Genomic DNA, 17,173 nt, shown 5'->3' with positions numbered 1-17,173 from the left:
TCAATGAATCTCAAGTTTTGTTCCTTTGGATCTGTTGCGGGTTTGATATGATTTCCAGGTTTAGTTTGCCGCATTTCTGTGTTTTTGGGTTTCTTTCTAAAGAAGATTAAATCAAATAAAATGCACGGGCTGTGATTGATGGGCATCGTACCTGTGAGAGGTAATAAAACTATTCTAACCTGTTGACATAAAGAACAGTTTTTCGAAATATATTTACAGTAAAATTACAAATTAGGCTAAAGTAAAAATGTTGACTACGAAAATATTACAATAGAAACAGATGACCTTGACTAGAGAATTGTCTCTTGAAAATTATTCCTTGAGAGTCATAATTTCAAAGCACGTGTGTGATGATGTTAGTGAGATACGAGCATCTGGGGTGACATGTTTGAGAATGGGCGGTCGCAAAGAGAAGCAGACTCAGGTAGTAAAGGACGTATTCGGTGAGACATTAGGTTTTAGGAGGAGAGTTTATCTTAACACCTTTTAAGGAAAAAGAGAAAAACTGAGCGATTGTGTCCAGAAAATAGGGAGATATCGTATGTGACAGCGACAGGGTTATTTTACAGGTGAGTTCATCAAATAGTTAGTACCAAAACCCCAGTGAGGTGGATAGCAAAGATGGAAAAATATTGCAAGCTAGTAGAATGACCTCTCCTTATTAGTGACAACAGCAATGAAGAAAAAAAATGGAAAATTTTTAGCTCTGCAAATTGCAGATGAAGTAGCTTGAGCAAGACAGTACTTCCTGCAGAATTACAGTTGAGAATATTGATTGAAAAGGAAAGTCTCAGAACATTGATTTTATATACTTTCACTATAAGAAGTATTTGTTTCGAAAAATTTCAAGCACTTGGAGTAGAGTTATAGTAATTTTTGAAAGCATATTCAAGACGTTATGAGAAAGAAACATAAAACAATTAATCCTTGAAGAGACAGAAAACAGGATAGAACAACAGGAAGATGAATTTTGAGTTGGAATTGGATTCAGGACCCTTGTTAAAAAAAATGAAGAGTAGATTTCAAAGTTAAAAATTATATAAAAAAACTGGCTTCCCCAGGAAGGAGCTGAAATACATGTGAAACCCAAACAGTCCTACAAAAAAAAAAAAAAAAAAAAAAACTGGGCTATAGAAATAAGGGCTAAAATGAGTAATACCGTTACTGTGCAACCCGTATTCGGAAGTTTAAATTATGAGTTACGATCGGGATTGAGAGTCATTTTGGGAGTTCTTGTCCCAATGGAAAATTATCTCAGAAATGAAAGTCTGAAAGTTACACGAAATTGTAGTAAAGCTTTAAGGAATTTAAACTTTTTTTCATCAACTGTATTAGTACCACTACGATTTTGAAGAATTTTTCCAGTGAAAAACCTTTCACTAAAGAATTCAGTAGTCAAGGCATGACCTCATTGCATGCTACCTCATTCGGCCATCCTATCTGCTTTTTTCATTTAAACTGCTGATCATGCAAGTCGCAAACAAATTGTGATCCATGTTCTTATGTCAACAGGGTTTAAATGTATACTGTATGTGATCAGTGATAAAACCAGTGACCGTATTGGGACAGGTTACGTCTAAGTGTTTTTTGTTTAAGAGAGGCTGTTGTTGTGATTTTAGGTTCGGTGTGTAGTTCACCTAAGTTTTATTATGTACGAAATATCATTTTGGATTCTTCAGTTGCTATTTCCCTTTTTTAGCGTCTTTAATCTCATTCAGATGAGATTTCAGTTTATTTTTTATTATTGCTCTTGCATTATTTGCAAATTTGGAACCATATAAAAATGCCTAACGGATTGTTTTTCATTCTCGTTTATCTAAATCCGTGTTACTTGCTACCAATTTTTCGCCACAGTAAGAATTTTAAAAAGTATATTGTCATTTAGTCATATCCTTTTACAAATTAAATATTTTTTTTAAAAACAATTGCCATTGTTATGTTACGGATAAAAAAAATTTTTCGGAGCATCATACAAAGGCGTACATTAGATGAACTCTTTTTGCACATTGATATCTCAAAGGTATAGCATACAGTGGTCTTTATAAGTTGCCCTTTATACATTGCAAGTTTTTTGCCGGTCAGTAAGTTCTTTAGTTCTTAATGAAAGTGAGCCACCATCTTAGTTTCGTACTCCAAGTTCGCTGCGTTCAGTTTAATAAATTTCTGACGCTCCAGCATTCCGAAGGATGAGACCAAGTGTTTCCAACATTTTGATGCAAGGAGAAGATAATTTTGAAAAGGAAAACTCAGTTAATGATTCGTGTTCCCGAGGTGATCGTTCACGGCTGCATACATAATTGTGTCAACTGTTTTAATAGAACTTTCTGTTAGGACCTACAGTAGGCCACACAGCGTATTCTTATTACACTTACGAAGAAAACTATGGTAAGACCTTTTTAGAATATCAGCTTATTTTTGCTTTTGGGCATTTAGAGTAAAGTAATTCTTGGAACGCAGAATTAAGTTCGTCGTTATTCCAGCGCTACAGTTCAACAATTCTTTTTTTCCCTCTTCCTCAACTGAGCTACAACCAATATTATTATATCCATACTTATTAATAAGTTCGGATAATACTTACTTCTGAGATAACTCAATATATCGGAGCCCTCGTTTGCCAATTTTGTAGAGAAATTCTTATTTCTAACTCATGTGACCTAAGATTTCAATGATAGATCGTACAGGGACCTAGTTTTCCCTGAATAGCTTTAGCCTTCTGTCACTAACGTAAGAAGGGACGTTTGTTCATTTCAGAAGTAATGATTATTCACAACTTGGTTTAACCACTGCCTGAACTTAAATTTTCGGTTGTAGTTGAAACCACTTCTCTAACTAGAGTGACCGGAGCTTAAAGCTGCTATATTCAGATTTTCGTGCTCACCGTCTAATCCCCTTCAGTCGGACCATATCGTTAAATCAATAGACTTTTGCCATAAAAACATATATACTGTAATGTCATATTTGTCCCTCAATCGCTTTCACTTATCACCAAGTTTTATTACGGTTGATAATTACTTGATTGCTTGCAAAATCTTTTGGCAATTCTGCTCCAACGGTGGAGCTTTATTTAGAGCCCTGGTTGTCTTTACCATTATACCATGTCACAGTCTTTTACTATTTCCGCAACTATATCGGTTTTGCGTCATCAGTAATATTGTTATTTTTTATTATCTACTACCGTGTTAATAATTTCCATACGCTGTTCGTTTCTCTAAAGAAGTTCTCGTTTTTATTCTGAAAAGCATTTGCAGTAGGGTATGAACTGATTTTTTATTGACTATGTTTTATCGTTATGCAATATCTTTTTGTCCATTTTAATTTTTCACTTCGCCTTAAATGCTACATCCATATATTTATTCCGCACTTGATACAGTCCATTATGCTTGACAGTCATTAATACGTCATATTGGAAAGTAGTCATACTTATGACAAAAGGCTGAAAAAATCGGCAATTCTTAATCCAATTCAAGTTTCAGTTCATCCCACCCTTTATATTTCTTTCTTAAAATCAAATTTCACTAGTTTCGATTCGTGCCCCTTACGAGGTCACACTACACCTGATACCAGTGTATTAGGAACTGTCATGACCTAAACTGCTTCGTAAAACGTAATTCGTATAGGCAACCCCAGAAATAAGAACACCTGCAGGTCACTTGAAAACTTGTTGTATTAAAGTTTCAAACATTCCGTTAAAGAAAGCAATGTCTGCCGGCAATGGAGAAAGCTGTCGAGCTGAATCCGGTTCTATCGAGACTCACCGCTGCCGTTGAGCTTGAATCATTCCAGTGGGCGTGATCAGAGCTCCTTCCTTTATTTTGCGTCCACATATTTTCCCTTGTAAGGTGAAACAAACTCTGCATGCTTTTGTTGTTAGGCTTTTGCTCAAGGCACCTAAAATGATGGGCTTCATCGCAAATTTACAAAACTGCACGCATCTATAACCTTTATATATATCTACGTTTCTAGTAGTTTATCAAGTAGATTGTTTATCATATCAATTTTCCTTAATAATTTATTAATATATATCTGTAAGGCATATTAGATAACTTTTCTATTGACACGTGTATATCAAGCTAACAACAACACTATGTGGACAACGTAAGAGAGCAAATAACGCGCTAATATTCTCTTATCTCTCCTCTCTCTCTCCCTCTATGCTTACATATGCGGTCGATGCTTTCATGGTAAGTTGAACAAATGCAATCTAATATGACAAGCACTTTGCATGCTAGCTAATCGACTGCCTGACTTGCTGACAGTTCTGCTAATACAGAAAGGTCATGACTTTGGTTAGTTTTAATGTTGGTTTCCAGTTTGATGTTTACCAAAATGTTTTTGGCAACTTGCTCTAGTGTGAGATTTTTCACGCACGCCTAAGAAGCTGAAAATGAAGAACAAAAGGATTATCAAAACCGACTTATTTAGTTTTTTCGGTGCTTTTCACAAGCAGATATCGCGAATTCTGTTTTTCTTCCCATTCCACATCCGCGAATCACTTTCATCTTAGGTAAAATATATTGCACTGGGTTAAGTATTTTCACTGCTGCACCAAAAATCAGTGCTAGTTTATTTAATTTTATTTTTATCAATATTATTTTTTTTTACTTTGCTTCTCTGGTAACTGCCGACACTTAATGGCAAATAAATATTTGTTAGTCTGACAATTGTATGTGCAAGACTGACTGTGGCAGGATTAACAGATATCGTATTAAGTGTATTTTAGCCCGGGAAGGGAAAATGAATTGGTTTGTGGAACAAGAAACTCATTTAAACTCAAAAGTGGCGTAGATGGTATGTATTCAGTTTCTGGATTAAATGAAAATGAAGAGAGACCGGTTGAAATGAGTATAATATAGCGATGTTGTTGTGAATGCATGGTTTCCAAAGAAAAATGTTCACACATCTACTAGGGAAAGAGATGATGGTGGAGAAAAAAAGACATACAAAGTTTAGTTGGAGAGAGAAAGTGCCATAAATGTGTGAGAACAATCAAGTTCGATAAAAAAAATGAGAAGTACATATTAGAAAAAGATGATAAAAAGGAGCCATGGTTAAAAATACTGAAATGTAGAAGTATATTACGAGTATGCAAAATTCTAGGACGGAGTCAGAATCTGCAGAAAGTTTTTGAAGGGATAGGGTGATAGGAAGTGATAAAAAAATAGTAAGTACTGTAGTGGGATCAAAGAAGAGAAGATAATGTGAAGGAAAAAGATTATACTTGGTGCATTTGCATAATTGAAGAGATGATATTCATGTATACAAAAAGGGGATGGGTAAGGCAGTCAAGAAAAAATTGAGACAAAAGAGGAAAAGGAATGAATCTACTGTGTTTAATCTGGGCAATTATGTTCTTGAGAAAAAGAATCATTTAGAAGGAAGTAAATGCAGAGAAGAATTAAACAGCAAATGACTCTCAGAATAAAAGATGCTAACTAAAGAAAATACGGTCCGGGAGTATAAATAAAGAGGAAGTGTGAAGATCAAGTGTTTTTGATGAAACCTTTATGAGAGAATTTTGAAAGTGAATGGAAAAGTTATTTGTGGCTCACACCCACCTATAGATGTCTGATGACTGAACTGATAAAGATGTAATGTGGAGGGTGTCGAATATGTACGGTGTGGAATATAATTTGCTGAGAGTAATTAGAAGTTCTCAAGTTGCAAACAAACCTTCACTTGAAACGCGTAAATGGGAGAGTGGCTGATATGGTGCGAAAGTATGTCAGGGACAAGACTGTGCTATGCTGTATTGGCCATTTATTATCTTTATGAATACAAAATGAGTTAGGTATAAGTGCAAAGTTGTGTGATGATAAAAAGGGTCATGAATAGAGTGTGGAATTGCTGATATTTGCAGATGATACTGGGGATATTTAAAAGGAATTTCAGCACTTTTCAAAAGGAACAAGACCTAGTTAAGTCTGAAATACGTTAAGGCTTTAAGACCTAGCAGAAACTAGGAAAAGAAAATAGAGCAGTGCAAGTTAGTAAGGACGGTGACAGAATGAAAGCAATTGACTCGTACAGGTTATTTTGGTAATAAATGTAACGGACAATGAATATATGAGAGAAAAAATGAGTAACGGAATAGATAACACAAGGAAAGTAGCAGATGTTCACACAAAAGATTTGGAAGAAAATTTGCTGTCCCATGGAGTGCAAGAGTGGCTTATACGAAGGCATTCACGAGCAACCCTCTTTTATGAAAATGAAGTGTAGATGTGGATGCTGAATCTGAATAAATGAAAAATGGTTGTTAAGCTATTTGAATGGTATATGCGACATTCAAAAGACTGAAAGAGTGAAGAATGTAGGTGTTTAGAAGCAATGATAAAAAGAATGTGGTTTTGAGGCGGCTACGGTCATATAGAAAGAATGGGGGACACAACCTGGTGAAAAGATCATATAAATCGGAGGTAATAGAAGGAAGAAGTAAAGACCTGGTGAGTGATGGAGTGGAAGTGGTATTTCAACTGAATGGAAGAATCTTGATATCATGTCGTATAGCGCAAGAACATCCACATATGAATACAGCCAAGCAAGGAATGGTTCCTCATTTAGATTATATACGGGTCTTTCCCGCTATTTTTGCACTTTTAGAAACGAAGTGGTGGCGTTTATGCAGTAAAAAATAAAGTTGTAAAGTATATTATTATGAAATATTTTCGCTAAACCTGTTACAGTGAACTTCATTCAATCTTGCAGGCTAGGAAGTTGGACAACAGCGAAACTACCCACGCCCATTCACAATCGTAAAACATTACATACGAAATCCGATTGCCCGCACCGCCCCGACTGTCGCGTGGTGACCTTGAGTCATATCCAATGGATTTTTGCTATTTATGTGGGAGTTAGTCTTCCGGCAAAGCAAGAACAATCGTAATAGCGACGGCAAAGTGGAGCGTTTGCATCTATTTCGTATAATCATCTGACCAGCCTTTACTTTGCGCCATACTTACGTGAAAACTAAAGCCCTAATATTCGTTCATTTCTCTCAGAAAAACCTTGTTGGAATTCTGGCCAGTCTTCTCCTGTACAATGGGCGAACGTTCATGCTGTATAAAAGGCATATCCGCCAGGAGCAAGAATTGCATTATGTTCTCAACGCGTGCATGTGTGTACCATTATGCTCTGAGTGAGTGAACAAAACTATTTCCATCATGAGTCCAGGTAATACAAGTCTTGTTTAGTATCACATATACAAAATCGGACACGAACAGGAAGCAAAAGAAAATGAGAAAATGAATGAGGAAATAAAGAGAGGGTTTTCTAACGATTTCAGCTCGTAACCACTTGAATGAGTAAAGCTTTCTTATTGTTGATGTTGTTGCTATGAAAACAGTTACCGGGAGACAAGGTCGCGTGCATATTTGGCTTTTTATTGACGCATATTCTTCCAAATGAAACGTGAAGTACGTTAGAAAGAGAATGTAAAATTACCAGAAAACAGAGCTTAGTAAATATTTGCTGAGTAATTAAATGAAAGGGTGCTAAATCTAACTGAATGCAGACACTGGTTTTCGTAATTTTGAGTTTTGCTTTTCTGTAACAGTTAATACAGCTTCTTACCCCAGTGAATAACTGACAGCTTTTCTTTGGATGGTAACTGCGCAACAGGTATAAATAATTCAGCTGTCATTACCAGCTGTCCTTAATAATTTATATGATATGGTTCAAATGATATCACTGTAATAAATGTGTTCTATTCAATTTCAATGGTGATTATGGGTTCTACTAATATTGGAGATTTCTAACTCACTTTCTGTTGGCAATTTCGAAACCAGAGATTTACCTCTGTAAATGATATGTCATCAAAAGAAAATTAGCATACTGTGAAGAATAAGTTGCAAAGACTATAGAAGATGACACACTAATCCTTGGCATCTTATGACAGGCTGTAGGCCTTACCACAACCCGCTTCCAGACATCAGCCGGGAAAAGGTCGTAGAGGAGGAGGAACCGATGCTGGAGACGGGCCTGGATTCACCTCCTCCTCCTACGGAAGAAGACACCTTCAAAGTTAGCAAGTGGGTAGAACAACTCCCGGACGAAGCCGACACTGCGAAAGAAGACGACGAGAGCATCGCGGAAAAAACATCCACGGTGGATGAAGAAATCGTCGAGAACTGGGAGGAAGAAGAGGTGGGTCGTTTGAATGAAAAATCCTTTTACATAAAATAGTTTTTTGTTTTCCTGTGCTTTTGATGTTGTGTTTCTCGGCCTCTGAATCTCGGGCATTAATCCTTTTAAACAAAGGTTTACTAACAATCGAAACACTGATTAGAACTATTCTTGTATTACAGTCCTTCCAAAGAGTTGGTACTCCCACATTATCGTGACATTGCAGGGTTGATCTATTGATCAGTTTATAAATCAAGTGGCATGAGGTCTCTCACCACCTCGTAGTTGTAAGTGGAAGAATGTGTAATGTCGTTAGGCTAATCGACGAAGTTTTGACAACCGTTACACAACAAAGTCAAGAACGTTTAGGGTTAAACTAGGCCAAGATTACTGACGGAAAATGTCTTGGACTTTGTCATTAACATTCTTGTTGAGCAGCCCTCCTTAAATCTTTCTGGCCTTTTACATTTGCTTTCATTTGGCCACATGCTTGATGCTATATCGAGATTAACGACAAGTTCTTTGCTCTTTTTACGCATCTTTTTCCGTTTGCTAATTCCCTTGGCTGTATGTGCAAATTTGTTCAGCCGTGTTAAAATTACTCGAACTGAATCCAAAGAAAAAGGACGTAAAGCGTGCTATACTCTTTTCGTGGCGTGGGTCGATGAATTCCCTTATCTACCTTGTCACGAACAGAGCATTCGAACTCATTATGAGAAGAAAGGTACAATGCTGGTTTGTCTGCAATTTCTTGCTACAGTACGCTTATTTGACAACTAAATTCTTCATTAGAAGCAAGAACGTGGTAACCTGTTTTATGGCCCAAATATTGGAGGAAGCGGTAATTAGAAGCATTGATTTTCCAGGCGATAATAGCGATAGGGTGGTATTAGAAGGTTGGTTAAAGTAGCGTAGCGAAGGAGAAAGAAAGAATTTTTTCATCTAGATTATAAGAATCATGAAATAAAGGGAATGATTCTTACACAAGAGAAAATAGACAGTTCAGCAGATGAAAACATTTAAAACTTGAATGTCAACAATTTCGTGAAATTCATGAAACTACTGGGTAAATAGTATACTGATACTCTTGTATAGTTTACAGTGCAATCGAATAAGTCAGTGAAAAATTTCTCTCGCGTCTAAAGAGAAATTATTTAAGAAAACAAGGGTTAGTATTTCTAAATTTATTATATTCATTCTTGTTTAATCGTTAAATTGGTAATCAAGTTCCACGGGAATTCATGTTTTTTTCAGCAGTTCCATTAAAAACCTGACCAAAGATTTTTGGTAATACACCTACGGTAGAATTAGCTAGGCGGAGGGACTGACAATCAGACGTTCCGCTGATAACTGAGCTCTTTCCACGTACTTTCCCTGGAGACATTTTAAACCGATCCATGTTCGCTACCATAAGTTAAATTAAGTTTACCTTAGTTTAACCAGACCACTGAGCTGATTAACAGCTCTCCTAGAGACGTCTGGCCCAAAGAATTTGATTTATTTTACGTGGCTAAGAACCAACTGGTTACCTAGCAACAGGATCTACAGCTTATTGTGGAATCAGAACCACATTATAACGAGAAATGAAGTTCTATCACCAGAAACAAATTCCTCTAATTCTTCATTGGCCGGATAAGAATCGAACGCGGGCCCAGCTGAGAACGATACCAACCCGTCCAATGAGGAACTACATAATATGGTTATAGTGAATTTTGCATTCATTGCAGCATTGCTGTAGTACATCCAAACCTCGATGGATTTCAGTCTTGCAGTCATACTCGTGCTTAGCGACCGAGGATACTGCATTTAACCCAGTTTGAAGGAAAAGTCCATTTTGACCAAAAAAGACGCTAGACTATACAACTTGAGTTTTGGCGATTCTGGCATAGCTGGAAAAATTCCTGTGTTGAAAACAAGTTGCAATATATGCAACTTTGAATACATTCTTGATTAGCAACCCAAGATCTGTTTCATACCCTTTTTGAAGGAAAATTCAACCGCATCTCTAAAGAATAGAAGGGAAACAGTTCATTGGATACCATGATCGAGCGAATGTATATTACATGTAAGCCCATACTTTCTAGTTTCTTTGTTGGGTGAGTCGGTAGAGTTGTCGGCTAGCACTCGCTACGCGCGAGTTCGATTCTCCGGCCAGCTGATGACGAATTAAAGTAATTTATTTCTGGTGATAGAAATTCATTTCTCGCTATAATGTGGTTCGGACTCCACAATAAGGTGTAGGTCCCGTTGCTAGGTAACCAATTGGTTCTAAGCCACGTAAAAATAAGTCTAATCCTTCGGGCCAGCCCTAGGAGTGCTGTTAATCAGCTCAATGGTCTGGTAAAACTAAGGTATACTTACCTTTTGCAAGTGAAACCAAACAAAACATCTTGATCCATTTTAAGATCAAATCAGCCCTTCCTTGACCCATAGCCCATCCCATGACAAAATTTCAGTTGCATTTGCTTACCGTTTTCTTATTTAGACTATGGACAAGCAGGCAGTCAGTCACACTTATACGTCTTTATGCCAGGTCAACAGGACTAATTTATGTCTAGCTGACTTTTACAGTTCCTAAAAGCTACAAATACAATGTTGTTAAAATCTAGTGATTATTGAATTTTTTGTACTTTCTCCAGTTCCATAAAAAATTATAAACAATTTGAATGGTAGAGTAAAAGAGGTACTTATTTAATGAAAGCCTCGGAGAAAGAGTCAGCTTTCCAAGGGGTATCGATCCAGTGCACAGTATCTGCAATAGAAGAATTCTTGTGTTTACCTGATTGTTAAGGACAGAGAAATATGAGGAGACGTACGTGTTGTAATGCCCAATTTTATTTCCTCTACACCTATAAATAATTGAAAAACTTCTTGTATTATACAATAATACACTAGCTTGTAGGATTCTTAAATCCTGCTTCCTACTGTATTTCGACAGTGTATTTCAGTGGTCATTGCAATAATATCAAACTAAGTAATAGTAATTTTTTCGAATATGTGTGCAAGTGATATTTATTCTGCAGTTAAATTATATTCTAATCCATGTCAGTGATCAAGACACTTATCCACAACGTTAATTTACTCTTGCCTGCAGTGAGGTAATGGGATGCTCCAAATTTTGATGTCTTCTAAATTTTCTAAAACTCAGAAAGAACGTAATCAACTAAAAAGCAAGAAAGTTACTATTACCTGTTTGTATTGCTTGATAACTTGCTTACTTGCTAATAATCCATTTCTATGTTAAAAGGCCATTTTTACTCTCATTAACACCGTTCTGTCGTTTGTCGTTAAGAACCTCGTTAATTTATTATGTATGTCAAGGACAAAACACAAACAGCTCACGCACAAACATTTACACGAACGCTCCGATCTTCAGCCGCTGTAAATAGGAATCGCGCGCTTTTGTGTGTTTGCACGTCGTCAACGCGATCATTGCATTCAGTAAAACCATCTGCGGCTCAATACAGACACTTGAAGGCCAGCGTTGTTTATTTCAGACCTCAAATTCCTCGTTCATTACCCCAGAGCACGTAGCCTCCGCCCACCGTTGCCTTGCGACGTCGCCGTAGCGTGTTCAAAGGACAGCAGCCTTCAAATCAGACTTTGGTAGAACGAATCGATGTCATGACAGACATATATTGTATCGGGTGCAGAGGATATATATATATATATATATATATATATATATATATATATATATATATATATATATATATATATATATATATATGTATATATATATATATATACTGTGTTTATATATATATATATATATATATATATATATATATATATATATATATATACATATCACATTACCACAGGTGAAAAATAAGAGACGTGGTAATTTGTGATAAATGAATCACGTACAAAAGTGATTATAATCATATATATATATATATATATATATATATATATATATATATATATGTGTGTGTGTGTGTGTGTGTGTGTGTGTGTGTGTGTGTGCGTGTGTGTGCGTTTACGTTTATATGTGTTTACGTATTCAGAAGTGTCTTACACACAAGTATATAATGCACACTAACGTAGTAAAATACCAACTTTCATATACCTCTGTCTACATATGCATTTTTAATCTTATACCAAAACCCAGTAAAGTGACTGTTATGTGACCGGACACGAGGCCACCTTGCTCCATAGAATTCATTGTCTTTGCTGTTTAGAAAGCCACAAGTAAAGCCGCAGCGCAAGATGGCCGACGGGTAAAGCGAGTCTCTTGTTTACCTGCAACAAACAAGAATATGAAATACCTCGCCATCGACCCCTCGCGTACCGTGCTTCAAATTAACGCGATAATGTATTCGTGTTATGTCCTTACAGTAAAAATTATGTTCACCGTGGTAATGACAACAACGAATTTACAAGTGCAAGAAGGCCACTTTCTCTTCATGTGATTCAACTCATTTTCAGAGTTATGGAAAATTAGACAGGGCTCTTATGACATTAATTCATTATTTTTTTTCGATTCGTTTAACATATGATTAATTCATCATAGTAAAAATAATGGTATAGAACACGGAGCTTTTAAAAGGATAAAATGTGTGATGCCCCCTGGGAGTACTTAATCATGTGCATGATTGCTACAATTCCCATAACTTTAGCTGCATTGAACAAATTATGATTTTTAAAACATCAGGCAAAGTAATGCCCTATAACACCTAGTTCTGTCAAATTACAGGATGTCACACCGTGTTGACACCTAGTCTGCTAAGAGGGCAAGCCAATACATTCCTAACATGCAATCTTAAAGACGTCTAAGGCTTAGGGTTCTTCACATAAGAAGTTACAGAAAAAAAAGAGCTATTGTCCTTGTTGGCCTATGATGTCTGTTAGTGACACCAATTTAATAATGCGGATAAAAAAACAAATCTTTGCAATCAAGTGTCCTACATGCAGGAAACTATTTTCTTTCTGCTTCAGTCATATAACTTGAAGTTCTCTCATAAGAACGATTATCAAGTAGGGTTCTTTTACGTCTTTTCTTTGTCTCATTGACATTATTCTGTAATGCCATTATCCCAGCATAGTGAGTTGATAAAACTTGCCAGTATGATGCAAAAACTATATTTCTTGCATCATGGGTTACAATATAAGGCAATTTCGTTTCTTCCACCTTCACCATGACTTTACTTTGAAATCTCACTACAAAATGATCATATAATCTGTCTGACCTAATCTGTTATACCAAGTAAACAATAGGAAGAGCCTCACTGAAGTAAACAAAAATTTTCTAGTGTAGAGGTCATAGCACCTTCTATAAGTCATATTTTTCTCATATTAAAATCAACGTTACTTTTGACATATTCACGTAATAAGTTTAAAAAGTTTTCTACTTAACTCTGTCGTTAACTAAACACAGCCAATACATACCTCTCCAGCGCAGTGCTTTGCAAACCCAGATGATTTATGGTTTTCTTGTATTAAAGGTTAGAAAATAGTTGACCTTTGCCTTCCATTCACTCACGCAGTGTGCAGTGACATAACTCTGTGGCCATATAATCAAATGATAATGAGGCCATAAAAGTTTCTAACCTAGTTTAGTACATGGGACTACCAATTACCATTCCTGGGAAGACGTCACATAACCATCAAAGACTTACGGTCTTCTTACACGAAGGACTACCAAATCCGTCCTTTTTGCCTCTCTCTCTCTCTCTCTCTCTCTCTCTCTCTCTCTCTCTCTCTATATCTCTATATATATATATATATATATATATATATATATATATATATATATATGTATGTATATATATATATATATATATATATATATATATATATATATATATATATATATATATATATATATATATATATATATATATATATATATATATATATATATATATATATATGTGTGCATGTGTGTGTGTGTTTGTGCGTGTTAGTGTGTGCGCGCGTATAGGAAGAGTGCCCAGGAGGAAAAGTAGTCATTAATTAAATGGCCTAGACTGGCTCTTAATAAAAGCAAACTTGGATCAATAATGCTGGGATTATTGCCTTAACAACAAGTGAAGGCGAGAACTTAACATTTTACTTCAACAGGTTTGGGAATTTATATACCATTTCATAAGAAAGGAGTATTCTAATTTTATATGAATTACTCCAGATGCTGTACCTTATACTAATCTGTTTGGTATTTTGTCTGAAATTCGACTTTTCCCTCTTTTTCCAGGAACTTGGAAGGTCAGTCGTTGATGAACCTATAGCTGAGAAACTAGACTCTGCAGGCAAGGCATCTAGAGTTTCCAGCTTTAAAGGACCTATGTCAGAAAATGTAGATATTGCAGAAACTTTGCCAGACAAGGAGAATACAGAAGTAGAAAAGTTGTCTATGGGAAAGCCTTCAGGTAGCCCATCGCAGATTGTAGGAGTGGATACGGAGGAAGACACAACCTCTTATACAGGACTCAGCCAACTGTTTACTGTCATCAGAGACAGGGAAAGCATAGATGAGGGACAAGCTTTAACCGAGACTGATTTACCAGTGCAGGATATTGAAATTGGGGGAGATAATAAAGAGGAAGAAAACAGGACGCCCAGTCCTGCACAATTAATAGACGAAACTTTGGCAGCCTCAGAAACTGAACAAAAAAATGATATGCAGTGGCAGCAAACAGACAGTATTTTCACTACCTCTCCTGCAAGTGTCAAGGAAGAGATCTTCAATTTCGACACTGGCAAAGATATGTCTTCTGAGAATGATGCAGACAATAATACAAACATTGAAGAAAATACAGAGGTAGAGGACTTAGTTACAGATATCACTGAGGACAAACCTAACGAATCTTCAGAAAATCAGGACCTTGAATGGGGTGGTGAGAATACAGACACTATAAACCAAGAAAATGGAGATGATGCTAACGAAATCACTCATTTTGACAAAGTAAGTAATCATTCTGGGGACAATGAGGTTACAACACTGGATGGTGCAAACTCAGATATACAAGACCAAGGAGGTGACGATAATAATGTTGACTTCTTTAGCTCAGACGCAGCACCCAACTTTTCAGACCAAGAGCTTAAACTGGGTGACGAAAATTCAGACACAAAAGACCAAGAAGTTGATGATGAGACTAAAGAAACTGCTAATTCAGACCAAGAAAACATCCCTTCAGAGGTTCAAGAGTTTAAATTAGAAACAAGTGACAATGGAGATGATGATCAGACTGAAGAAGTACTTCGTCCAGACTCTAAGCTTTCTACCCAGAACACTGAATCACTGCATCCAAATGAAGCTGAGAATCAGAGTATGCAAAATCCGGCTAGTCGCCCAGGGAGTGTTCAGTTAGAACCAGAAGGTTCTGGCGAGGAGGCTAATATTCCAGAGGATCTGAAATTTCTAGAGAAAAACGCAGACGACAGTGAGTCACTGACTGAAGATATAGACTTCATGATGCCTACAATTAGTCCAGACAGTGCTAAGCTAGACTCAGGATCGTCTAAATCAGCTGGCCATAGTGAAGGGTATTTTGGAAGCGCTGATCAAGTTAGTCCAGTTCCTGATCAGGATAATGACTCTGTGAAAATTAAAGCATCTGATATCATAAATGATATGAAAGAAAAAGACAGTCTAAAAGAAATCATAGAAACTGGGGATAGTGTAGAAGATATACTGTAAATACCGATAAAGATAAATTTGACCACGTTGATTTGGATTTTTGAAAACCCTAGATTCAGCAAAGAAGCGAAAGCGCTTTCAAAATCTTAGTATACGGAGGCAATAATTTCTTAAGACATCTATAGACTGTTAAAGGTGTTTGCTAATGATTGCTGGTAGTAACGAGTTTTTGAGATTTTTCCCTGAAAGTACGGTGACAATGAGTGACTTCCCAGTAATGAGGTCATTAAAGTAGACACGCCAAGACTTGGCAAATGTATTCGATGCCATAACTTTTCCTTAATTTCTTTTGGGAAAACATTCATTGTCAATAATGGGACAATATGTACAAGTGAATGATATAGAAGTTTTCATCTGTTTCCTCTAAATTCAAGTATTCCAGCTGCTGAGTAAACATAGTCATAATTTTGTTTTGGACTTGTATCCAGAGAAATGAAAATGACCACAATATAACTAATGACAGAAACTGTGTAAAGATTTGGCAAACGCATGTGGGAATGGCATGCGGTGGTTACTGGCAGAAAACAACTCTTCACTTTTAATTATCCCACAGTATCGGCATCTATCATCAGCAAACACCAGATATGGTACTCTTAGGACAGAGTACATTTCCAAACACTGCATGTGAAGTGTATATTGGCTGTCTCTTCACCTTTCCCTTGGAACTTATCATGACAATGTTCGTGCTCTGACACAGTTAAGAGTTCTTTCACACTGGCAACTTTCATGTTCATGTATCCAGATTAAGAATCTCTTACTTCTAACAACTATTCTGCAAACTGAACGAAAATATTAATGTATTCCTGTAAGAATAAGGAATTTCTTGACTGATTTTCTGACGACTGTATATACGGTAAAAAGTTAAGAATTGACGGAAAAGTGAGGAACTATATACCCGAAGCCTCCAGAAAACTGTCGATAGTAAACTCGTCCTCACAGATCCTGAAACTCATTGTACGATGGCGGACCAAAGGACATAACGGCATGGTTATGAATTCCCTGGATGTTTTAGTAGTGTGTCATTCTTAGTGGAATAGATGTAAACATTCAAACAGTAACTGTGGCTCTTGTAATAATGTATATGTGATTATATTTTCAATAAAATCTTCAAGGTGACTGATGCTAACTTTTGCTTATGGTTAATAGGACTACAGAAACATAAGGCTCCTGGTCTGTGAGTCAATCACTCTACATCAGGACCTAAAGGTGTATGTTTAGCCCTAACAACATCCTTTTAAATTCCACGTCTTAGGAGTAGCTTAGTGGAAAGTAGCAATACTGAAGTAGGCGTCTTGATCTAAAGGTTTATTTGCACAAATAAACTTGCAGTAAAAAAACGCAAGGCACCAAAACACATTCCTTTCCAGAAGACAAAGGTACACGCATTCTAACCTATTGGTAATGGATTAA

General features: G+C 36.4%; 1 protein-coding gene across 3 annotated transcripts in view; it reads left to right on the top strand.

Annotated features, from left to right (window-relative positions):
• The window catches only part of LOC136845815 (otolith matrix protein OMM-64-like), a 152,326-nt gene extending 135,447 nt beyond the window's left edge, over positions 1-16,879 (top strand). For all 3 annotated transcript variants that reach the window (XM_067116183.1, XM_067116182.1, XM_067116185.1), the window contains exons 4-5: positions 7,902-8,142; positions 14,318-16,879. In XM_067116183.1, the coding sequence (XP_066972284.1) occupies positions 7,902-8,142; positions 14,318-15,763 (1,687 nt within the window). In that variant the 3' untranslated portion in view covers positions 15,764-16,879. The remainder of the gene's footprint in view (positions 1-7,901; positions 8,143-14,317) is intronic.
• Positions 16,880-17,173: the final 294 nt, after the last annotated feature.

This window comes from Macrobrachium rosenbergii, chromosome 14 (assembly GCF_040412425.1).
Source record: "Macrobrachium rosenbergii isolate ZJJX-2024 chromosome 14, ASM4041242v1, whole genome shotgun sequence".
Taxonomy (NCBI): domain Eukaryota; kingdom Metazoa; phylum Arthropoda; class Malacostraca; order Decapoda; family Palaemonidae; genus Macrobrachium; species Macrobrachium rosenbergii.
This window is presented reverse-complemented; position numbering and strand designations above follow the sequence as displayed.